At 61.5% G+C, this 24,006-nt stretch overlaps 2 protein-coding genes across 2 annotated transcripts in view; one reads left to right on the top strand and one right to left on the bottom strand.

Annotated features, from left to right (window-relative positions):
• The window catches only part of MPPED1 (metallophosphoesterase domain containing 1), a gene marked incomplete at both ends in the record, with an annotated part of 50,711 nt that extends 48,716 nt beyond the window's left edge, over nucleotides 1-1,995 (top strand). The window contains 2 exons of the mRNA XM_079775764.1: nucleotides 636-749; nucleotides 1,877-1,995. Coding sequence (XP_079631890.1) covers nucleotides 636-749; nucleotides 1,877-1,995 — 233 coding nt within the window. The remainder of the gene's footprint in view (nucleotides 1-635; nucleotides 750-1,876) is intronic.
• Nucleotides 1,996-9,677: 7,682 nt separating this feature from the next.
• Nucleotides 9,678-24,006, bottom strand: part of EFCAB6 (EF-hand calcium binding domain 6) — a gene marked incomplete at its 3' end in the record, with an annotated part of 156,223 nt that continues 141,894 nt past the window's right edge. Inside the window, exons 28-33 of the mRNA XM_079775486.1 lie at nucleotides 22,735-22,962; nucleotides 19,039-19,275; nucleotides 16,658-16,826; nucleotides 14,536-14,720; nucleotides 11,761-11,910; nucleotides 9,678-9,800 (exon numbers count right to left, since the gene is read on the bottom strand). Coding sequence (XP_079631612.1) covers nucleotides 9,678-9,800; nucleotides 11,761-11,910; nucleotides 14,536-14,720; nucleotides 16,658-16,826; nucleotides 19,039-19,275; nucleotides 22,735-22,962 — 1,092 coding nt within the window. The remainder of the gene's footprint in view (nucleotides 9,801-11,760; nucleotides 11,911-14,535; nucleotides 14,721-16,657; nucleotides 16,827-19,038; nucleotides 19,276-22,734; nucleotides 22,963-24,006) is intronic.

Here is a 24,006-nt window from a genome sequence, read left to right as displayed (position 1 = left end):
TTGCCGCCTGCCTGATTCTTTGAGTGGAGGGACCGTGTGGGCGCCCCCCCCCCCAAGCAGTCGTGAAAACCCGTTGTGCCCACCCAAACAGAGGGGCCGAGAGGGGCCGGGGTGCCGTCTGGAGTAATCAGCTATTCTTTGTTTGCGTAGCCATGTGAGGCTAACAAGCAGCTGCCATATGGGCGCTCCGGGAGGCTGGCGCCAGCACACCCAGGCGCTGCGTGAGCCACGCCGCGTGGAACCAAGTTCATTTTCATGCTTTTGTGATGTTTGTTTAGAAGGTTTTCGACATGGAAGTCTCGCTCCCGGCTCCTCTCCGCGGCTGGCGGCGGGCGTGGGTGCCCCGGCCTCTCCGGCCCCCTCAGGCGTCAGTTTGCCTGTCTGCCGCGGTGGGTGCCATCCTTGGGGCCACTTTAGCATCAATGGCCAGAGCTCCCGTGCCCAGCACTCCCGGCCGTGCCTGCACTCTGGGTTCTGTAAGCGTGGCTGTGTGTGGCCAGCAGGGGTGGGGCTGTCCGGGGCGAGCAGGCTGGGCGCGGGGGCCCAGAAGCCCCGTCTCCGAGGCGGCAGAGGCTGCTGGCCGGGGTCTGCGGTGTGAGCGAGCGCCGCACTGCCCCCTGCTCTCCCCGGCACAGGCTTCCTGGACTGGGTCCCCAAGAAGATGCAGCGGGTGGGCTGCGTGGAGCTGCTCAACACGGTGCAGAGGCGCGTCCAGCCGCGGCTGCATGTCTTCGGCCACATCCATGAAGGTCAGCCGTGGGGCGGGGTGGGACCGCACATGCCAGGGGCTCCTCCCTGGCTCTTGAGAAGGCCATCTCCCCTCCTTCAACCTAGTGACCTCCTCGCTGAGTTCTCTGCTAGCGGAAGTGGCCCCAGCCCCAGCCCCAGCCCCAGCCCCAGTTGGTGGTGATGGTGATGCTGCTGCTGGTGGTGATAGTGATGATGGTGGTGATGGTGGTGGTGGTGATAGTGATGGTGGTGGTGGTGATAGTGATGGTGGTGGTGATGGTGGTGGTGGTGATGATGGTGGTGATGGTGATAGTGGTGGTGGTGGTGATGGTGGTGGTGATGATGGTGATGGTGGTGATGATGATGGTGGTGATGGTGGTGGTGATGATGGTGACGGTGATGTCGTGATGGTGATGATGTGATGGTGGTGGTGGTGATTGTGATGGTGGTGATAGTGATGATGGTGATGGTGGTGGTGGTGGTGATGATGGTGATGATGGTGATCATGTGATGGCAATGGTGGTAGTGGTGGTGGTGATGGTGATCATGGTGATGGTGACGGTGGTGATGATGGTGATGATGATGGTGATTGTGATGATGGTGGTGGTGGTGGTGATGGTGATGATGATGGTGATGGTGATGATGGTGATCATGTGATGGCGATGATGGTGATGGTGGTGATGATGGTGGTAGAGATGGTGGTGCTGGCGATGGTGGTGATGGTGATGATGGTGATGCTGGTGGTGGTGATGGTGATAGAGATGGTGGTGATGGCGATGGTGGTGATGGTGATGATGGTGATGCTGGTGGTGGTGATGATGGTGATGATGGTGATCATGTGATGGCGATGGTGGTGGTGATGATGATGTCAATGCTGATGTCTCACTGTGTGCTTTCCAGGCTCTGAGCTGAACACCAGATGTGGATTATCTCATTTGGTCCTCTCAGTAGCCTAGGAAGAGCATCTGTCCTTGTCATCCTTATTTATAGATGAAGAGACGAAGTTGGGAGTTTCAGTAGTTTGCCCCAGACATACTCAGCCCATGGTGGCTGAGTGCCCTTGACTGCTGCCCCCACCAGACCACGCTTACTGCTCCGGGTCCTGGCCCTGCCCCTCAGCCTTGACAGGTGTGTGCTTACTTTCCAGGGTACGGTGTCATGGCGGATGGGACCACCACCTATGTGAATGCGTCCGTGTGCACCGTGAACTACCAGCCTGTGAACCCACCCATAGTCATCGACCTGCCCACACCCCGGAACTCCTGACTGCCCTGCTGCCGCCGCCCTCCCACCGCAGCAGCTGCGTGTGCCTGGCTGAGAGCACGGAGCCCCGGCCCCCGTCCACGCACACAACCCGTCCGGCCGCGGGGACCAGCCCAGCAGGTGCGTTGAGGCCTTGGAATGAAGCATCTCACCCCTGACTCTTCAGCCTCTGCCACCGGAGTCGGGATCTGGGGGTCTTCGGGGGTTCTGTGTTCATTACTGTTTCCTGCGTGGACATCCCGTGTGCCCCTCGGTGAAGGACCTACTGGGCGGCGGCCTGTTGTGCTGGGAAGGAGCGCACTTCATCCTTCGCAGGGGACGCCTTCGTGGTGTGGGAAGCTACTGTTCTGGACAGATTTTGGAAGTTCTTGCACAAAGTCTCCCTCGAGCCAAGCGTCCCGTGGCTGCCAGCCCCAGGGCTGGGGGTGGGTGGGGGGTTGTAGTCCGTAGGAGCAGCCCCTCCTCCGCTCCCAGGCTGCAGAGGAGGCGCACCTGCTGCGCAGGGTCCGAGGGCGTGTCCGGGACTTCTCAGGAATGCCACTGCCCTGGAGCCTGCACACCCGGCCCGTGTGGGTCCCGTTTCCTCCTGCGGGCGTCTTTGCTGACGCTCGCTCCCTCAGAGCCTGGATGATTTGGGGGGTCGGTTCTACAGAATGAGCCCAGGACCCGCTGCAGGGTTCCCAAGTCATGGATGAGGCCTGGTCCCCCGGGGGCTGCGCTGGGCTGCAGAACTCAGCAGCCTGGAGGGCCTACAGGCCGAGGCCACCCTGCCACGCATGTGCTCAGGCTGGCGTGCACCATGCACACGCATGCACGCACATGCACACCCCTCCTAATTTAACGAGCGGGTCCCATGCTTCTCATTGCCGTCCTCGAGTGGGCCCCACCCCGGGGGGTTTCCCTCACGCTGTTTGGATTCCACCTGGCGCGCCCACAGCTCAGGATGGCAAATGGGTCACGGACCTCGTCCCAGCGCCAGCTGGCCCATAACGGGAGGTGGCACGGACAGCACAGGCCCAGGGGCCTCCCTTTTCTTTTTAAATCAGGACTGGGGGGCGGTGGGGGGGTTGGGCTGAGTGTCTGAGGGAGGGGCAGCCAGCAGGGCCTGGCGGGGAGCGGCGAGGGAGGCAGGGTGGGCGCGTGCAGCGTCTGTCTTCATTTATAATTTGGCTGTTTTGTTCATCGTGGATGTTTTTGTATCAACTTTGTTTTTTAAAAACATTGCATTAAAATAGCATCCGTTACCGTCCTCACTGAGGTTTTGGGTAACCCCTTAAATTGTGCACCCGAGGGGAGGGACCGACTCGCCTCCCCCGAGTCCCAGCCAGGAACCAGCATGGAATGAGCCTTTGCTGTTACATCTCGTTTCATCCTGTCCAGCCTGCAAGGTGGATACCCTTGGCCCCATTTTAGAGATGAAGAGAAAGACCAGAGAGGCGAGGTAACTGGCCTGAGGGTGCACAGCTCCAAAGGGGCAGAGGCAGGATCTGAACCTTGCTTTCCCCACCACCAGCGCTCCGCCCTGCACGGTCAGGCGTGCCCAAGGTCTTTGTTTTTGGTAACTACGTCCCGTTCGGACCTGTCTGGTTCATTGCTCACGGTGCCCCGGAGCCCTGAGGGCGCTGTTCCCGGGGCCCCGCGCGGGAGGGGGGCGGGGGCTGCGGCCACACCACACTGGCCCAGGCCAGATTCGCACTTGGGGGGGCAGGGCTTCAGGAGCCCTGTTTGGCCCAAGTGGTTCCTGGCGGCTGGGGTGTGTGCGAGGTCCCGGGGTGCCCCAGACGCCGAGCTGGGGGTCGGGGGAGAAAACAAGGCCCTTTCAGTTGCCTCTACTGCATTTCTACGTGGACCACGATCTATGAACTTAAAACGTTTTCCGGAGGTACCTGCAGAATATGGTGTATTTTTATGTGGAGAAGGAAAGCTACGAAGGCAGCTGTTACTTTAAGAGAACGTCCATTAAAAGTCAGAGCTGATGGCGTGCTCCTCAACCATCTTGGCATAACTTGATTGTGGCGGTAACTTTTTTGTCAAGCATGTCAGACAATAAAGTCTTTGTACAAAGAAAGAGAAGTCCGCGTGGCGCCTCTTCCTGTGTGTGTCTGTGTCGTGTGGGGCATGTGGGGCAGCAGCAGCGTCGCCCTGTGGTCCTGGGTCCGGGACCTTCCTTCCACGGTCAGCGACGGGTGCCCTTCTGCTCGCTCCAGCGTCCTGGGGGGTGGGGTCTCAGAGGTGGTTGGCAGGGGCAGTTCTGGGCCCTGTTGTGTTCAAATACCTTCCGGGTGGTAGCATGTGTGACCCCACTCTGGCCAACCTAGCGGTCCGGTGTTGCCCAAGAAAAGCACTGGCAGGTATAGCGACTCCAGGCCCAAAGCTCCCTAAGCTGCAAACATCCTGCCACTTTCAATCATCCATCGATTCATCAATACACCCATCCACTCACCTACCCATTGACCCATCCATCCATCCATCCATCCACCCATCCATCCATCAATCCACCCACCATCCATCCATCCACCATCCACCCATCCATCCATCCATCCATCCACCCATCCACCCATCCATCCACCCATCCATCCATCCACCATCCATCCATCCATCCATCAATCCACCCACCATCCATCTATCCATCCATCATCCATCCACCATCCATCCATCTATCCATCCACCATCCATCCATTCACCATCCATCCATCCACCCACCATCCATCCATCCACCCACCATCCATCCATCCACCCATCCATCCATCAATCCACCCACCATCCATCTATCCATCCATCATCCATCCATTCACCATCCATCCATCTATCCATCCACCATCCATCCATCTATCCATCCACCATCCATCCATTCACCATCCATCCATCCACCCACCATCCATCCATCCATCCACCCACCATCCATCCATCCACCCACCATCCATCCATCCATCCATCCATCAATCCACCCACCATCCATCTATCCATCCATCATCTATCCATCCACCATCTATCCGTCCATCCACCTATCCATCCATCCACTATCCATCCATCCATCCACCATCCACCTATCCATCCATCCATCCATCCATCCATCCATCCATCATCCACCATCCACCTATCCATCCACCCACCATCCATCTATCCATCCATCCACCCAGATCCATCTCTCCACCCATCTAACCATTGACTCATCCATCCACCATACATCTACTCCAGTGGTCTGCAAACCTCGGCTCGTGAGCCACATGCGGCTCTTTGGCCCCTTGAGTGTGGCTCTTCCACAAAATACCACGTGCGGGCGCGCACGTACAGTGCAATTGAAACTTCGTGACCCATGCGCAGAAGTCAGTTTTCGGCCTGGGAGAGTCTATTTTGAAGAAGTGGCGTTAGAACACTCAAGGAGCCAAAGAGCCGCATGTGGCTCGCGAGCCGCGGTTTGCCGACCACTGATCTACTCATCCATCCACTTACCTATTGACCTATCCATATCCATCTGTCCACCCACCCATTCATTCACTCCACACACTCACTGAGCACCTCCCACGGGCCTGGCTTGGACTAGGGAGATGGCAGTAGTGCTGTGACCGGGTTGGGAGGTACACTGATGAGGAATGGATGTGGGGTGTGGGGATGGGGTGAGGGAGAGCTAAGATGGCAACGGATGTTGGCTGCCAGCATGGAGGTGGAGCATGGGAGCGGGAAGTGCAGGCTTGAGGAGGGGCGTTGTGCCGTGGGATATGCAGGAAGGTTTTTAAAATATATATTTTTTTATTGATTTCAGAGAGGAAGGGAGAGGGAGAGAGAAACATCAATGATGAGAGAATCATTGATCGGCTGCCTCCTGCACGCCCCACACTGGGCATGTGCCCACAACCCGGGCATGTGCCCTGTCTGGGGATCTAACCCTGACCTCCTGGTTCATAGGTCGACATTCAACCACTGAGCCATGCTGACCGGGCCCTAAGGGCTTGAAGGGTGGAGATTTTAGGGGGGGGCGGGCCCAGGGGAAGATCTCAATAGAATATTCGGCAGGTGTTTCCTTTCAGGGTCCAGGTCTCCACTGTGGATTGGTTGGCGTCAGGGGTCATTACTCAGGGCAGCTGGTGTGAGCTCAGGCGTGGCTTGGCCTATCTGGGCCTGGAGCTGAAATGCAACTGAGGCCTGAATGTTATCTGAAGGAAGCAAAGGTCAGGGGGTCTAAACCGCATGACCAGCATAGATCCTCGAGGGGGTGTGTGGTAGGCGGTTAGACAGACCTGAGCAGAACAAGGTGGAGGGAGGGGCCAAGGGCAGGAGGTCACCAGGGCAGAAAGCCCCGGGTGCCTAGCAACAGGTGGGACCTTGACCCCAGGGTGACCTTTGCTCCACATACATCTCTAAGTTACCTGGACATACATCTTTTTTTTATATATAATATATTTTATTGATTTTATACAGAGAGGAAGGGAGAGGGATAGAGAGCCAGAAACATCGATGAGAGAGAAACATCAATCAGCTGCCTCCTGCACACCCCCCACTGGGGATGTGCCCTCAACCAAGGTATATGCCCTTGACCGGAATCGAACCTGGGACCTTTCAGTCCGCAGGCCGACGCTCTATCCACTGAGCCAAACCGGTTTCGGCTAGACATACATAAATCTTGCTGAGCTTTTTGTTGCGACTGCACAGCATTTACAGATGCAAGAAGGGAGAAGTGATATTTTTAGAACATTGCGTCTTGTGATTCACGCATACCATTCCACTCTCCGTTTATTTAAGTCTTTGATTTCTTTCATCCACGCTTGCATTTTTCACCACAGAGATGTTGTACACAGTTTGTTAGGTTTATACCTAAGCACGTCACTGGGGGAGGGGTCACTGTAAATAGCTGTTTATTAAACGTCATGTCCCAGCTGTCCGCTGTGGACACAGGCATAGGATTCACTTTCGTATGTTGTCCTGGTAACTCAGTGTTTTCGCAGGTTCTTTGGAATTCCCTAGGTAGGTGGCCACCTCGTCTGCAGACGGCGAAGTTTTACTTGTTCCTTCCCCTTTTCACTTTTTCTTGCCTTATTGCACTGGCAGGCCTGTCAGTATGACGACGCACAGGAGTGAGGAGAGGCCAGCCTGGCCTGGTTTCTATCTCCGGGGAAAGCAGTCGCTCCCTCACCGTTCACTGTGATGTTAGCTTTAGGTTTTTGTAAATGTATTTTATTTAAACTGTTCCCAGTTTGTTGAAGTTTTTCTTAGGAATTAATGCTGAATTAATTCAAACGCCTCTTCTGCATCTTTTGAGGTGATTGTGATGTGATGGGTCTGGCCGGGGTCTCCCGGAGTTTACCCCCTGGGAGTTCACTGACCTTGGAGATGTAGCTTCATGTTTTCTTCCAGTTTGGGAAATTTCTCTCTCCTCTCCTGGGATCCCCGCGTTTACTCTGTGTGCTGTATGCTTGCTTGTGCTCACAGGTCTCTGAGGCTGTGTTCATTTCTTTTTTGTTGTTTAAGACCAGATAACCTCAATTCACCCATCTTCGAGTTTTCTATAAAACTATTCTATAAGATTATTTCTCCTTATTTTTGAAGGGTATTTTGCTAATTATAGAATTTTCCCCACTATTTTTTTTTCTCTTTGCATTTCAATTTGTGTAGGTGTTTTCTTCAAACTCACGCATCTTTCCTTGTGCTGAGTCTACTATTGAATCTGCCAAAGGCAGGCTTTCTATTATTCTGCTTTTCGTTTTTCACACCTGGTTGGGACTCAGGCCTGGTAAGAGGAGGAGGGATGGCAGTGCCACCTGGGAGCACAATGCTGCGGTCAGCAAACTGCGGCTCGCGAGCCACATGCGGCTCTTTGGCCCCTTGAGTGTGGCTCTTCCACAAAATACCACGGCCTGGGCGAGTCTATGTTGAGGAAGTGGCGTTAGAAGAAGTTTAAGTTTAAAAAATTTGGCTCTCAAGAGAAATTTCAATCGTTGTGCTGTTGATATTTGGCTCTGTTGACGAATGAGTTTGCCGACCACTGGCCTAGGCCTCTCGGCCTCCGGGCTTTGACCGAGGGCACTGGGCCCCCTCCTCAGCCCCTCACTGAAATCCTATCCGGAGGTCTGACTCCCGGCTTTGAGCTTAGGGCTGGGGCTCCTTAGGCTCCCAGAGATGAGGGCTCCCCAACCCTCCTCTCTTCCCACTGTCTGTGCCTACGGTCTCGGGCGCTCCCGGAGGCCTGTGTGGCTCCGGGGCAGGCACGGAGGTGCTGGCCGGGCCGGGGTGGCTGCGCCCCGAGGAAGGCAGGGCAGGCGGTGGCCCATCTCTGCAGATGCAGAAACGGGCGTGGTCGGGGAGGTGGGCTGCACACGGCTGGGGCATTCTCCCTAAGAAAGGAGCTGCTGGGCTGAGGGGGTCCCTGCCTCCTGCCCTGCCAGAGCCCTCAGCCTCCTCCCGACGCCCCTGCCAGGCTGGGGGGGGGGGCTGAGAGACAGGAGCAAGGAGCTGCGCCCTCCCTCCCCCAGGCCGCCCTCCACCGCCACACCCACAGCTCTCTCCGTCCGTCCGTCGGGCTGGCCTCAGCGTCTCCACGGGTGGAGCTGCACCTGCCGGGGCCGTGGCTGGTGGGGCAGAGTGGGCTGGCGTGGCCCGGCAGCTCTGACTCCTGCTTCCATAGGAACCCGCTGGCACCACCGGAGGGGAGAAGCCGCCAGGCACCGCCCAGCCCGAGGCCGCTCTGCCCTCCGGGGGGGCGGGCGGTGGGGGCACTGGGAGCGCCGGGGCCGCATTTATTCCGGCACCACCTTGGAGGTCCCCGGACCCGCACCATCCGGCCCCGGTTAGGTGACCAGAGGAGGAGCAGGGGCCATGAGGCCCTGGCCGGGGGCACAGAAGCCACGAGGGTCAGCCGGAGCCCTCACTGCCCTGCGGGGGCCTGTCCCTCACAGACCTCCGCTCACTTCAGGCGGGGGCCCACGTGGCCGAGCAGGGGTGCAGAAGGGGGGGGGTAGGAGTGGAGGGGGAGAAGAGTGGAAGAGGGGGAGGGGGAAGGAGGGGAGGAGTGGGGGAGGGGGAATGGGGGAAGGACAGAGAGAGGGAAGGGGGGACGAGTGGAGGAGGGGGAGGGGAAGGGGGAGGGGGAAGGAGGGAAGGGGGTAGGAGTAGAGGAGGGCAAGGGGGGATGGGGGAGGGGTGGAGGAGGGGAGGGAGGGAGAGGAAGGGTCGCAGCCGTGGTGCAGGCCCAGGCCGGCATGGCGGGCTGGGTGGGCAGTGCAGGGTGGCAGTGCCAACGGCCAGGGATGGGGTGACAGTGGGCTCCTCGCCCCCACCCTCCCCCATGGCCTGTGGTCACACAGCTCAGGGGCAGCTCTCTTGCCTGCTTCTCCTCAGTTCCTTCCAGAACCTTCCAGAAGGCAGCAAACTGCATCTCCCTGCCATCTGGGTCACGGGGGTGGGGGGGGAGTGAGGGGTGGGGGGTGGGAGGGGGTCTTTCAAAGCCCTCAGAGCCCTCTCTGCAGAGGTAACATTTTATTTGCTCAGACTAGTGAGGGGCGCTGAGGCTCGGGGCGATGTCGCCGCCGGAGCGGCTGTCCCTGGCTGGGACGAGGGCAGTGCCGAGCCGCTGACCGCGAGGACGCCGGCTCGGGTGGGCTGTTGGTTCCCGACGACCGTCTGACCGTTCACGAGGCCCGGGTACGGGGCCTGGTTAGTGGTGGGCGCGGCCAGCGGACGGTGCGCAGCGCCTACTGCAGGAAGGCGCGCAGGAAGTCGTTGTAGGAGAGCCGGGAGGACAGCGTCTTGTCGTAGTACTCCAGGATGTGGAAGAACTCCTCCTCTGACAGGTTGATGCTGTACTGACGCAGCACCTGCCGAGCCAGAGCCGGGCGAGGTGGGTGGGCGCCACGGGCCCTGCCTCCAGCGTGCCCCCCTCCAGCGTGCTGTCCCCCTCCAGTGTGCCCTCCCCCTCCAGCCTGCCTCCCCCTCCAGCGTGCCCCCCTCCAGCATGCCCCCCTCCAGCGTGCTCCCCCTCCAGCGTGCTCCCCCTCCAGCGTGCTCCCCCTCCAGTGTGCTCCCCTCCAGTGTGCCCCCCCTCCAGTGTGCTCCCCCTCCAGTGTGCCCCCCTCCAGTGTGCTCCCCCTCCAGTGTGCTCCCCTCCAGCGTGCTCCCCTCCAGCGTGCTCCCCCTCCAGTGTGCTCCCCCTCCAGTGTGCTCCCCCTCCAGTGTGCCCCCTCCAGTGTGCTCCCCCTCCAGTGTGCTCCCCTCCAGCGTGCTCCCCTCCAGCGTGCTCCCCTCCAGTGTGCTCCCCCTCCAGCGTGCTCCCCTCCAGCGTGCTCCCCCCCAGCGTGCTCCCCCCTCCAGCGTGCCCTCCCCCTCCAGTGTGCTCCCCCTCCAGTGTGCTCCCCTCCAGTGTGCTCCCCCTCCAGCGTGCTCCCCCTCCAGCATGCCTCCCCCTCCAGTGTGCTCCCCTCCAGCGTGCTCCCCCCTCCAGCGTGCCCTCCCCCTCCAGTGTGCTCCCCTCCAGTGTGCTCCCCTCCAGTGTGCTCCCCCTCCAGCGTGCTCCCCTCCAGCGTGCTCCCCCTCCAGCGTGCTCCCCTCCAGCGTGCTCCCCCTCCAGTGTGCTCCCCTCCAGTGTGCTCCCCTCCAGTGTGCCCCCCTCCAGTGTGCTCCCCCTCCAGTGTGCTCCCCTCCAGCGTGCTCCCCTCCAGTGTGCTCCCCTCCAGCGTGCTCCCCTCCAGTGTGCTCCCCTCCAGTGTGCTCCCCCTCCAGTGTGCTCCCCTCCAGTGTGCTCCCCCTCCAGTGTGCCCCCCTCCAGTGTGCCCCCCTCCAGTGTGCTCCCCCTCCAGTGTGCTCCCCTCCAGTGTGCCCCCCTCCAGTGTGCCCCCCTCCAGTGTGCTCCCCTCCAGTATGCTCCCCTCCAGTGTGCTCCCCCTCCAGCGTGCCTCCCCCTCCAGTGTGCTCCCCTCCAGTGTGCTCCCCTCCAGCGTGCTCCCCTCCAGTGTGCTCCCCTCCAGTGTGCTCCCCTCTAGCGTGCCTCCCCCTCCAGCGTGCTCCCCCTCCAGCGTGCCCTCCCCCTCCAGTGTGCTCCCCCTCCAGTGTGCTCCCTTCCAGTGTGCTCCCCCTCCAGTGTGCTCCCCCCTCCAGTGTGCCCTCCCCCTCCAGTGTGCTCCCCCTCCAGCGTGCTCCCCCCTCCAGCGTGCTCCCCCTCCAGTGTGCTCCCCTCCAGCATGCTCCCCTCTAGCGTGCCCCCCTCCAGTGTGCCCCCCTCCAGTGTGCTCCCCCTCCAATATGCCCCCCCTCCAGTGTGCCCCCCACCTCCAGTGTCTCCTGCAGCCCTCACCCTCTCTCCCCTCTCCTTCTCTCCCCCATTTTCTCTCGTGAGGGCATTAGAGGCACCACTGTCAGACAGTAGAGGGCACTGCTCAGCCGACCCTGCTGCGGGGTGAGCGTGCTGCCTGTGGAGGCAGCTGGGGGCACGGGACTCCCTGAGGCAGGGCCCGGCTGCCGGCCTCTGAGTGGCCACAGCTGGGACTGAGTGTCCTGTGAGGCAGACTGGGCCCTGGGTCCCCACAGAGGCCAGGGGCAGGCCCGCCGTGGGGCCAGGGGCAGCCGGCTCCGGTGTGGGCACTGAGGGGTGTCCCCAGGGGGTGCAGAAGCCTTCAGGGGGAGAACCTGGGCCTGTGGGTGAGAGGGCACTGTGCCCTTGATAACCGGGGTCCCAGGAAGGGGGTCTGGGAGAGCGGCTCCCACGGGGCCTGCGCTGGGGACTGGACACTGGATTGTGGCACTGCCTCCCACTCAGAGGCAGCGGCACCCGGCGGGGCTCACCTTCCGGAAGTCAGTCACACCCACGAACCCCGTGCCCCCCTCGTCGTAGGACTTGAAGGTGCGGCGCATGGGCCGCCAGCAGTGCATGATCTTGGGCTGGATGCGCAGCAGCGCCGAGTAGAAGGAGGACGTCTCGGCACCGGCTTCTTCCTGGCAAAGAGCAAAAGGAAACCCCCAGGAGGGTGAGGAAGGGGCGCTGGCATGGGAAGGTGCCATGGACAGGCCGCCCCGGGAGTGGGGGGCCGGCTGCTCACCCCCTGCTCATTCCCACTGCTCCCCCTCCCTGCACCCCCTCTGGCTCCCTGCGCGCCCCTCGCCCTGCGCCGCCCCCCTCCCTGCACCCCCTTCCAGCTCCCTGCACTGCCCCACAGGCTGGCTCGCGGCCAGAATGGAGCGGAACTCCAAATAAGAACGCTGGCCGCCATCCCGCTGTCATGCGCTGTGTGGGGCTGTTAAAACACCATTCCATTTCCACCTCCCTCCCTGCTCCCCACGCTGGGAGGAAGGTGCGTCTCTCCATCCCCATTTCATGGATTGGGAAACGGAGAGGCTAGGAGGAGGGGTGGGGACTGGGCCGTTTAGGGAGGACCCGATACCCGCCCACTTGAGAACAGAGTGAGGACAGAAGAGGTTTCGGTGTGGGCTCCTCAGTGGTTACATAATGCACCGTTTTCAATCGCAGGTGGGGATTGCATCCAGCAAGGAGGCAGCGCCGATGCTGCGGTGACTTCATTGAGGGGCGATGGTTTCATTGAGGGGCGGTCAGGCGGAAGCCACGCCCCTCTAGGCTCAGCCCCCGTTGGGCAGCCCTGTAGCCGCTGGGTAGCCGCTGGGGAAAGTCTAATTTTACGTGGCACCACGTGCCGCAAATTAGCACCACGCCAAGGTCTTTCCAGTTCACATCAGGTTTGGCGCCCAGGACGGAGTGGGGCAGGTACCCAGCCGGCGGACCCGCCTGCGCAGAACACGAGGGACTCATGCCCGCGGGCTCTCCCGCACCCAGCCGGGCCTGAGAGGGATTTCCCCAACCCAGAGGGCCCCGCTCAGCCCCCGAGAAAGCAGCCCCCCCCCCCAGCCGCTTTCCCCGGGCGGCTCTGCTGCTGAGGCCCCCAAAGAACCAGCAGAGAAATGGGCGTTGGCCGCCCCGCAGGGAGACTGCTGGCTGCGCAGGGGGGACAGGGGGGCCTGCACCAGGCCGCGGGGCACCGCCTGTCAGTCACGCCCAGGGCTGAGCCACGGGGTGTGGGCTGTGGTCAGGCCCCTGCCTGGAGGCCCAGGCTCCCAGCAGGCCCTGGGAGCAGCCATCACCCCGGTAAACAGTCCGTCGGACCCCCGCCTTCCTGCACCGCCTTGAGGATGAGCAGTGGGCACGGGTGGCCTCTGCCAGGGGAGGGCTCCTGCTCTTCTTAACTTGGCCGCTCCCTGGAGGGCGCTCAGAAGCCAGCAGACCTCCCATCATGGCAGCAGGGAAACTGAGGCAGGGAGCGGGGAGGGCCGCAGCTGGCCGGGGCTGCAGGCCGCTAAGCTCGGGGTCCCGCGGAGACGGCGACGGGACAGCCTTTGCGCGCAGACGCTGAGCAGAGAGAGACGGAGTTTCCTGCCCTAACCGGCCTGACCCTCAGCTGGCGCCTGCGCATCGACCAGGCACTGTGCTGCGGTGGCACCGGATTCCGCACAAAACCACACGTTTCACTCGTAGAAACTTGTATGGAACGAACTGTTCGCTGGGTTAACCGCCCCCCTGCTGGCGCCGGGCGCGGTGGGCACTGGACAGGAGTCTTGGGGGGCTGTCGGGTCTGCCCCCCCCCTGCAGCCCCTGCCCGAGTCCGAGGGGAACGAGCTGTGTTCCCCAAGCCCAGCATGCCCGTGTGCCTGTCCCCTCGGTGTCACGGGCGATGGGCTGGGAGCAGACGCCCTGGTTTGCTTCATGTTGTGGAAGGACCCGAGGAAGGCGAGTGGGTGAGCGCGGGGCTTGAGTGGGGAGGGGGAGGGTCACTGAGCTGCAGGTGACCGAGGGGAAGCTAACGGCGGGGAAGGCTGTCCTCTGCTGTTTCAGCACCTGAGGTCTCGTCCTCTCCACAGAAACAGAGAGGACGGGGGCTGTGCAGGATGGCGGGTGCGGGCTGTGCGCTGTGCTCCGGTGTAAAGGCTTCCCTTTGCTTGCCCCCCTCCTGGCACGAGCCCCCCCTCCCGGCACGAGCTCCCCCTCCCGGCACGGCTCCCCCTCCCGGCACGGCTCCCCCTCCCGGCACGGCTCCCCCCTCCCGGCACGGCTCCCCCTCCCGGCACGGCTCCCCCTCCCGGCATGGCTCCCTCTCCCGGGCACGAGCTCCCCGCGTCCCGGGCACTGGCTGCGGGCCCACTGGCCAGACCCCAGAGGTTATCCGCTCACCTAACAACTGCCCGGAGCTGGACAGGCCTTAAGGAATGGAGGACATGGGGTAGCAAAGGATCGCTTGACAAGCGCATGGACACACGTGTCATGTGTGTACATACACACATCATACGTGTGCACGTTTATATTACAAACGTGGTATGCACATACATTGTCTACGCCCACACATCATCCGAGTGTGATCTACAAATGCGTGTGCACGGAGGAGTCTGCGTGGGGGCACCGGGTGGCAGCGAGGCGGGCGACACCGGTAGGTGGGTCCGCACTAGCGGCCCCTCCTGCAGCCTCTGCATCGCTGCGCCACCTTTACTCGTGATGAGCTGAGGAACATGGGACCTGTTACCCCCAGACCCGCACGCGCTCCTGGGCCGGCCTCCTACCATCTTGTCTGCGTTCTGGATCTTCATCCTCTGCATCAGCGAGGTCTCCTTGGCCCTCAGCAGCAGGACGCAGCTCTGGAGGAAGTCGCAGTAGGCAAACCGCCCGTTGTCCTTCAGGTCGTACTTCACCGTCAGCTGCTGGCTCTCCTCCTTGCTGAGGTCCAGCTTGAATTTCTCCGCGAGAGCTAAGGGGGAGAGTGCAGTTCAGTCGGTGGCACTACATTCATCCATCCATTCATCCATTCGCTCATTCATCCCTTCATTCTTTTGTTCGTTCATTCATTCATTCACTCATCACTTGCTGAGGGGCCGTCTCTGCTTTAGACCCTGTTTCACAGGCTCCTGGGCGGTGGCTAGACAGACTAGAAACATGTGGACACGGCAAGCTAAGTGAGGTATGGGGGAGGGGACCCGCAGCCTGCTGGCCCCACCATCCTGGTTTTGCGCAGTCACCCTCGCCAGGGGCAGGGCAGTGTGGAGAGTGCTGTGGGAGCTACGACCAAGGAGCGGGCGGGGAGAGCAGAGTGGGGGTGTCCGGGGAGGGAACTGTCAGAACGAAGGCTCAGAGTCAGGCCGAGCCCGTGTGAGGGGACAGGGGGCTCCATGTGCCGAGTGTGGGCCTCCGCCCGGGTGTTTCTCAGCTGGGCTTCGGAGGTGCGCTCAGGGGTCCGGCGGCTGCACGGATCCGCACGCTCTGAGTCCTCATGCCAGGGGCGACCTCAGATGTGTGATAAAGCCTATTCTGACGTGCCACGCAGGTAGGGGTTAAGTCTGGCCTCTGACTAGGACCCTGTGGACGCCACGTCGGTGGTCCTTCCAGCTGCCCGAGGCCGGCACGTGTCGGTGTCAGGCTATCAGCTCTCCTCACGCTCAGCTCTGACCAGCGACCAGGCCCCAGCTGCGCCTGCAGTGATGGCTGAGCAGGAAGAGACTTAAGAGCGTCAGGTTTCAGCTTAAGGGGAGTCACTGAGACCGCCTGTGACAGCACAGAAGCAGCCCAGTATGGAGGAGGGAATGCTGGCGGGTCACTGAGGCTCAGGAGCGAAACCAACACCAGTGAACGTTTTGTAAACAGAGGCACCAACCAGACCAGCTGGAGGCCAGCGTGCATGCGCAGCAGGGGTCCCTGCGCCCTGCCCCGGGGTCACGCAGCCACGGGGACAGCTGGGGGCTGTGGGCGGGGCTGTGGAGCCTGGAGGAGCTGTTCGCAAGTGCTGCTGATGCTCCAACTTGCAGAGGCCAGCAGCAGGCAGAGCGTGCAGAATGCCTTCGAGTACGTTTTTACGGAACTGAATTGGAATGGAATACTGAAGGCAGGCAACCTGTCTGAGTCACGGATCGCTGGCTTACATGAGTTCACCGTTAAAAAGGAAAATCAGCGATGCTGTTAATGACAACGCAAATTAAGGCCCATCCGGCTCAAAATCAAAAGAACTAACTAAGAACACGTGGCACTCAGCAGGAAAAGCAGCAGTCGTGGCCATTAAATCAACGGAACAACACTGATTATTACTGCTTTCATGTTCTCGTGTTCATGTGTTTTGGGGCAGGAACTGTTCACGTAGCGAGTTTATATGTGGTTTCATTTGTGCATTTTGAGGCCACGGCTATCCTAAAAGTAAATCCCATGAATACCGGTTTCCCAAGAAAAACTTTCCTGAGAAGGCTGGGACGTTAGTCAAGAAGACGGAGCTGAGGGCTTCGGGAGAGGGTGACAGGTCAGAATGATTTCCCTGAATTAAAATGTTGCGCAAGCCAAGTGCAGCCGTTAGTGGGAGCATAAACGAACCGGCTGAATCTGCACGGCTCATCCGAGTGCTGAGTGAGTCCTGGGAGCTGTGTGGGGCCTGCGCACCCCCAGCCTCCCTGTCTCCGCCTGTCCCACTGTCAGTCATTAACATGCACCCCCCTCGCCCCCCGGGACCACAGCCAGGTCTGTGCTCTAACGCAGGGGAGATGCCAGCGGGTGACGCTCAGCGGGGGTCCAGGTGGGCTGGGCGTCCCTGTCCCGCCACACGCGTGTCTATCAGGGTCTCAGCCTGCCCTCGCCACCCGGCTGCCTCCCCCCGGGGAACGGCCTTGTGCCTGGGGGTGAACCTGTTACCCGGGAAGGCCCACGCACCCAGGAAGTCGGCCGCGGGGATGTCGCCCTGCCTGTGCGTGTCCCGCTCCTTGCACTCGCGCAGGAGCTCGCGCCAGCAGCCCTGCACCCGCTTCCGGAGCCGGCTCTCGATGGGCTCGCAGTTCTGCAGCTGCGGGGTGCCCAGCACGGAGCCCATGCTGCTAGCGGTCTGTGGGCGGAGAGAGAACTGTCTCACTGAAAGGAAGGAATAACCACGACCCACAGGCCTGACTCCGGGGGGGAGAGCCGCAGTCTCACAGGCAGTATCGGCTCAGCAGTAACAGGAGCAGCAAACAGAGACGGTGATGTTGCCGCCTCACCTGTGTTTGTGCCAATCACAGCAACTCCAGGCCTTTTGGGAATAAATGTGTGGCCAAGATTCAAATTCAGAGAGATGCGACTTCGACGTCACTGGTGTGTGTGTGTGTGTGTGTGTGTGTGTGTGTGTGAAGTGACAGTGACGTACTTCCACCAGGTGAAGAGTCAGGAAGGAAAGGGGTTCACTTGTCATTTGCAGGGACGCCCACCCCTGTACTCAGCCCTGGAAAAGGGGTGCCTGAAGTTCTGTGGACCACGTACGAGGCTGTTCTCGTGTTGTGTTTTCTGTTTTTTTGTTAATCCTCACCGGAGGATATGTTCCCGTTGATTTTAGGGAGAGTGGGAGAGAGAGGGAAAGATGGAGAGAAACACCGATGTGAGAGAAACACATCGATTGGTTGCCTCCTGCACGAGTCCCAACCAGGGCCTGGGCTGGGGAGGAGCCTGCAATGGAGGTATGCGCCCTTGACCGGAATTGAACCCGGGACCCTTTGGTCTGCAGGCTGACGCTCTATCCACTGAGCCACACCAGCTAGGGAGTGTTTTCCATTTAAAGACAGAATGAACTGAATCTGGCCCAGACGTCCCCCGAATCCTAACTGGACGCCTGGCCGACGCGGGGCTGTCTGCTATGGTGACCACCTCGGGTGAATTCCTGGTCTTTCTGCCAAACCTCTGCCGCCCCATCTCGGGCGATGACAGGCCTGTCCTCCCGGCTCCCTGCCTCCTCGCAGCCCAACTGAGAGGGTGGGGCGTCCTGTTTTCCCGCCTCCGAGATGCACCGAGTGTCTGATACGGGCCCCAGCCCAGGCCACGTGGCTCTGAGCCAGCAGCGCCTCTCCGGACGCAGCCTCAGTCTCTCCCCACCCCTCTGCCCGCCCTCCGCACCCACGCAGCCACAGCCTCATCCTCGCTCCACGCGTGCCCCACGCCGGAGTCAGCCCTGCGCTCAGACACCCGAGGCTCCATCGCCCCGGAGCGCCCAGGCCGTCCTTTCCTGTGGCAGCTCCCAGGCCACAGACTGGCGGCTTGAAACAACCCGCTTCACCTCTCGGTGGGCGCGGTGCGGGCAGGGCTGGCCTCCTGGGGCCAGAGGGAGACCCCGTTCTGGCCCGTCTTGCTCGAGGCCCCACACTCCCGGGCTGTGGCCCTTCCTTCCCCTACAAAGCCCACGTGCCGGCGGGCGTCTCTCAGATGGCGCCTCTCCCGGACCCTCGCCCGCCTCCCTGTCCCCACCTGCAGGCCCTGGTGGCCGCGCACCCAGGGGCTCGGAAAGACCGTCCTACTCAGCGGGCAGCGACTGATTCCATCTGCGACCCTGACCGCCTGCCGTGTGCGGGCACTGGGTCGGGGACATCTTTGGGGGCTCCTGACCCCTTCTGCTCTACGCACCACCTTTAACTTCTCGCGTCCACTGTTCGCTGCCCACCATCCCCCTCCCCCCACGCGCCTGTGGGCCCCGCAGGGCAGGCACCGTCATTCTCAGCTGCGAGAGGACCAGCTCCGGGGTGCAGGGGCGCCGAGGACAAGACGAGTCCTCAGGGAGCTCAGCAGGCAGAGGCGCCGGGCGGCTGACCTCTCGGCCACCCTCCTGGACACGCTGTCCCTCTTCCTGCTGAGGAGGCGGGGCCTCGGGGCCGCCCCTCCCCCACCAGGCCGGCCGGGCTGTAGTCAGACAGGCTGGGGTTTGAAATCGGGGCTCGGGGACCTGTCTGAGGGACCCTGAGTGCGTGAGGCTTGTGCCCCGTGGAGCGGGCGAGGCAGGCTTCCCTGGGCACAAGCGGGCAGCTCCACCACGGGGCACCCCTCACTGACTCCGGCATCGGCTTTCTGGCCTGGATGCTGGCAGCCTGGCTGCCATGACAGCCCCCTGTCCCCGCCCCCCACCTCTTCCTGCCTCCAATCCTCCTTACTCACCCCTCCCCTCTCCCCTTCCTCCCCCCAGGCCTGCTCCTGCCCTGTGACCCCACCCCAGGCACCCACACCCGTGGGAACACAGGGGACCCACCAGGGGCCTGCGGGCCTGGGCAAGGCGACGTGGACCCCAGGGGTGGAGAACTTACACACGGCTGGCTCCGTGGTTTGGCCCCTGTTTTCGGGGGGTCTCGGGTGGGTGATGATGACCCCACAGCTCTGCCTCCTTCCGAGGTGGCGGGGACGTCGCCCCTCCTGTGGGCCTTGGTCGAGTCGCCGCTGCTGGGTGGGGTGGCCGCCTTCTCGGCGCTGAACCTGCTCAGGAAGTCCAGGTAGCGCAGCCGCCCCTTGGCGGTGACCGGCATCTCCTTCCAGAGCCTGTCGAACTGCGAGGAAGCAGAGGGGGGCCCAGGGTCAGCGCAGACCCCGCGAACCCCGGCCCGGAGGCAGCCCTCATGTGGGTGGGGCTCCGAGCCCAGCCCAATGAAAAACTAGACAGAAAACGGATTCGGCCTCCACTTGCTCGGTGGAAGCCTCCAGAGCCTGAACAAGCGAGGACAAGAGGACGTTCGTGGCTCTGAGGGACATTTTTAAACTGACTGGGCCTCGGTGAGCAGTTAAGGCCTGAAACCTTGGGATCAGTCATGGGCAGAGCAACGTGCACGACGAACGAACAAACGAACGAACGAACGAACGAACGAACGAACATGGAGGGGAAAAGCAAAGCAAACCCCTGGCCCTGTGGTCCTGCCTGCCCAGCCAGACTCCCTCCTCCTCCTCTCCCTCCTCCTCCTCCCCCTTCTTCCTCCTCCTCCAGGCACCTGGCTCCCTCCTCTTCCTCCTCCTTCTCCCCCTGCAGGCACCTGACTCCTTCCTCCTCCCCTTCTCTCCTCCTCCTCCTCCTCCTCCTCCTCCCCCTCCAGGCACCTGGCTCCCTCCTCTTCCTCCCCCCCTTTCTCCTCCTCCTCCTTCCTTCCTCCTCCTCCTCCTCCTCCTCCTCCTCCTCCTCCTCCTCCAGGCATCTGGCTCCCTCCTCTTCCTCCTCCTTCTCCCCCTGCAGGCACCTGACTCCTTCCTCCTCCTCCTCCTCCTCCTCCTCTTCCCCCTCCAGGCACCTGGCTCCCTCCTCTTCCTCCTCCTTCTCCCCCTGCAGGCACCTGACTCCTTCCTCCTCCCCTTCTCTCCTCCTCCTCCTCCTCCTCCTCCCTCCTCTGTTTCCTCCTTCCTACTCCTCCAGGCACCTGGCTCCCTCCTCCCCCTGCGGGCACCTGGCTCCCTCCTCCCCCTGCAGGCACCTGGCTTGCTCCTCCCCCTGCGGGCACCCCAGCTTTACAGGCGGCTCCCGGTGGCAGCCCTCAGCCTGTGTTGGCCTCCAGAGTTTACCCCGAGGGTAATGCTGCCTCGCACCCGTGGCAAGGCTGGCATCTGGGAGAGGCGCGTGGCCTTGCCCAGGCGCTGTCTGGTGTCACGGGCCGTGACAGACACAAATGACCCAGTGCCTCCGAGCGAGCCGCCGCCAATGGCCCCGGGCCTTCAGGGAGCCAGGAAGGATGTAACTTGCTTGCAACTGTGTTTTATAACCCCAGGCCCCGTGGCGCCCCGCCTCCGGCACATGTGGGGAGCAGCGGCTCCGATCAGCACAGGAGGGACGTCCCCGTCCTTCCCACGCACCTGGCCTTGGCCAGAAACCCAAGGCGCTCCTGGGCTCCCCTGGGGTTTCCAGAAGCAAATGGAAAGGGACGTCTATCCCAGGTCTATTGGAATGCTGGGAATGAGCGGTGAGGGTGAGGCATGGAGGGAGACTGTTCTTGGCCCGAGAGGGGAAGATGGTTTAGCTGAGGACAATATTCTTTCCTTAACGTTTTCTTTCAGACTAAGCGTAGATCTGCAGGAAGCTGCAGGAATGGGACAGAGAGGTCACTGTCCCCTCCACCCAGTCTCCCCGGAGGCTACACGTCCCGTAGCCACTTCAGAGCCAGGAGCTGTGGCATCAGAGGGAGGTTCCTGGAAAAGCTGCCTGGTGGGGGCAGGGAGGGGCCTGTGGAAAGCGACCACCTTCCCAAACAGCAGTCTCTGCCCATCGCCACCCAGCTCCGCACGGCGGGGGCGCAGGCCGTGGCGGAGACGGGCTGCGTGCTTTTAGAAAGCAGCCTTTAAACATACGTGCTTGATGGGGGGGAGAGGGGGAGGGGCTGATGCGCCGGGGACGGTGAAGCTCTTAGAGGAAAATTAACATCCAGTTCCTGTTCTGAACGGCTCATGTGCAGAGCGCCATTCATCCCCATCTATAATTAGAGTAAAATCGCACCCAGTTCAATGAGAAGCCTTTATTTGGAGAGCCTGCATTAGGTGGCCCCGTAGAATAAGAAATGCGCATGTATTCGTCTGAAAGGCTTCAATCTGCTTAGTGACAGCAGCTCCTGCTCCAGGGGACAGAATCATTGGGAATCGCATTTCATGTTATTTAGCCAAAAGGCTCAGGACGCCTGAAAAGCTGATGTCTCAGCCAAGGGAAGTCTGAGGCTCATCTTAGGAGTGTCTCTGACGACTTCATCCTTCTGGGTAGTGAGGTGCGAGGCCTAAGTGGGGTGAGGAGGCTTGGTGACCGCCCCTCCCCGTGGACACTTTCATCCAATGAGGAGGCTGACCCAGCTTCCAGGGAGAGCGTGACATTCCCATGGGCCTGCAGGAGGCTCCGGATGAGCCGAAGCAGGACCGGGGGGACGGGGGGGGAGCAGCCTCCATAGTGTGTGTGGGTTCATTCTGCACCCGAGTCACCCTCTGGAACCGGCAAGGGTGTCTCTGAAGACTGGAGCGGGCCTGTACCGGGCAGCGTTTTTGGGGTGAAGGGAAACCCTCTTCTGCAAGTGGGTCACTGTGCTGTGCTGTCAGTGTTTGGTCCCTGGCGTTCGGGGGTAGGGGGGGTGTGCCTACATTGGACACTCCACTCCTGGGACCTGCTGGGCCCCAGCTGTGCCAGGTTCTGCTTTGCATTTGGGGTACAGTGAGGAGCAAGAACCCTCTGCACCCTCAGCTCTCCGAGGGGCTCAAGAAAAGTTCTGATTGTGTAGGTATCTGGCCTTTTCTCATTGTTGGGTGGGAGTGCCATCCTGTCGCTTGTGGACAGTGGGGACAGTCGGGGTGGCATGCCCCCAGCGTGCTTGGGGAGCAGCCCCAGAGCATCTGAGAGCCCAGCCGCTGAGCCAAGGACCGAGGAGGGTGAGGAGGGAGCCGGAGGGACGAGGGCCGGCAGGCTGGGGAGGGTGGCTCGGTCGGGGCGGGGCTGGCCTCCCCCGTGGCTCTCCCACACCCAGGGCTGCAGGGGGAGGAGCGGCACAGGGGCGGCTGGAGGTAAATGCAATTTGACTTTAACAATAAAAGTGAGCCCTGGCCCGTGTGGCTCAGTGGACAGAGCGTTGGCCTGCGGACTGAAGGGTCCCGGGTTCAAATCCGGCAGGGGCACATGCCTGGGTTGCAGGCTCGATCCCTGGTGTGGGATATGCAGGAGGCAGTCTATCAATGATTCTCTCTCATCACTGATGTTTCTATCCCTCTCTCCCTCTCCCGTCCTCTCTGAATCAATAAAAATATATAAAAAAATAAAAGTGACACTCTTTGCTTTGATAGAAATGGTGCCATCTGTGCCTGCTGCAGACACAGAGGGCTCTGCGAGTCTTCAGTGAGGTTCAAACAAAACAGCCATGACCACAGTCCCTCCCCAGAAAAAACAAACACCCAACCCACCCTTCAGGCATTTCCCCAGGAGCGTTCCGCTAGCACTCGGCGCCACGGGGGAGGCGGCCTTGCTCAGGCCACGGTCAGGGCGCCCACCCAGCGCCCGCTACCTGCTCATCCGTCAGCACTTGGACGTGGCGCGTGCAGATGGCCCGGAACTCCTCCCGGGAGGCGGTGCCGGCCTTCGCGGTGTCGAAGTTCTGGAACTCCTGGGCGATGGCCTGGTAGCGGGTCGCCACGGCTCTGTGCAGCCGCGCCAGGATCTCGCGGTTGGCCACCTCCTTGGGAGACCTGGGGGGCGGGCCCTTGGGCATCTTCTCGGCCCACTCAGAGGCATTCTGGGCAGAGAAAGGAAATGGATCCGGTTAGTAAAGAACAGATGGCCCCTGGGCTCTGGGCCCGTCACCCCGCAGGGCCCGGGAGTCCCAGCTGAGGACGGTGACCTGGAGACCAAGGCGGTTACACAGGCCCCGAACACAGGCTCCTACCTAGCTGTGTAAAGGAGCAAAACTGAGTCCCCGCAGGGCAGGGCGACAGGGATGCGGCCGGGCTGGCGGGCCCAGCTTCCACGTGCGCCCGGGCGCTCATTCGCTGGTCTCCGGTCTCCGTCCCTTTAAGGAGGACAGTGAGCGCCGGCTCTGCCTGGTGAGGGGCTCACCCTTCACCACCGCAGGAGTCAGAGGGCAGTGCTGAGGGCTGGCCCTGCTGCAGGCCGCTCCCGGCTGGGGGCCCCTCACGTGGGAAACCCTTGGAGCCCACAGGGAGTTAGTCCTGGCGAGTGCTGGGCAGTGGGTGCGGGCGGGGAGCAGGGAGGTGGGGGGCGCCCGCTCTGGGCCTCTTGACGCTGTCCATGGTGCTGGGGAGCCCGGACAGCCTGGGCTCTGGGGAAGAGGGTTCAGGAAGAGGGGTCTCAGCAGGACCTTCTCACTGGGAGTTTGGGCGTCGGTGCGGGCAAGAGGGCTCCTGGGAAGGTGAGGTGGGAGGCCCGGGAGGGCAGCAGCCCACCCTCAGCACCCGCTGAGCCTGATGTGGGCAGACGGGGAGGGACTGGTGGCCATCAGCGGAGGCTGGGAGTGCGAGGATCTCTGTCTGTCTTGGCGGCACCGGGGAGACGGCTCCGTGAGGAAGTCAGGCGTGGGAGACGGGGCTCAGAGGGCGAAGACATGGGGGCGGCTGGCCCAGAGCCTCCTGCGAGGAGAGAGGCCCGGAGTGGGCAGGGCAGGGGCATGTGCGGGAGGCAACCAACTGACGTGTCTCTCACATCGCTGTTTCTCTCTGTCTCTCCCTCCCCCTTCCACTCTCTCTAAAAATCAATGGAAAAAAATATCCTTGGGTGAGGATTAACAATAACAACAAAAACTAGATAATTTTCACCTTAATCA

This window comes from Cnephaeus nilssonii (assembly GCF_951640355.1).
Source record: "Cnephaeus nilssonii genome assembly, chromosome: 6".
Lineage (NCBI taxonomy): Eukaryota > Metazoa > Chordata > Mammalia > Chiroptera > Vespertilionidae > Cnephaeus > Cnephaeus nilssonii.
This window is presented reverse-complemented; position numbering and strand designations above follow the sequence as displayed.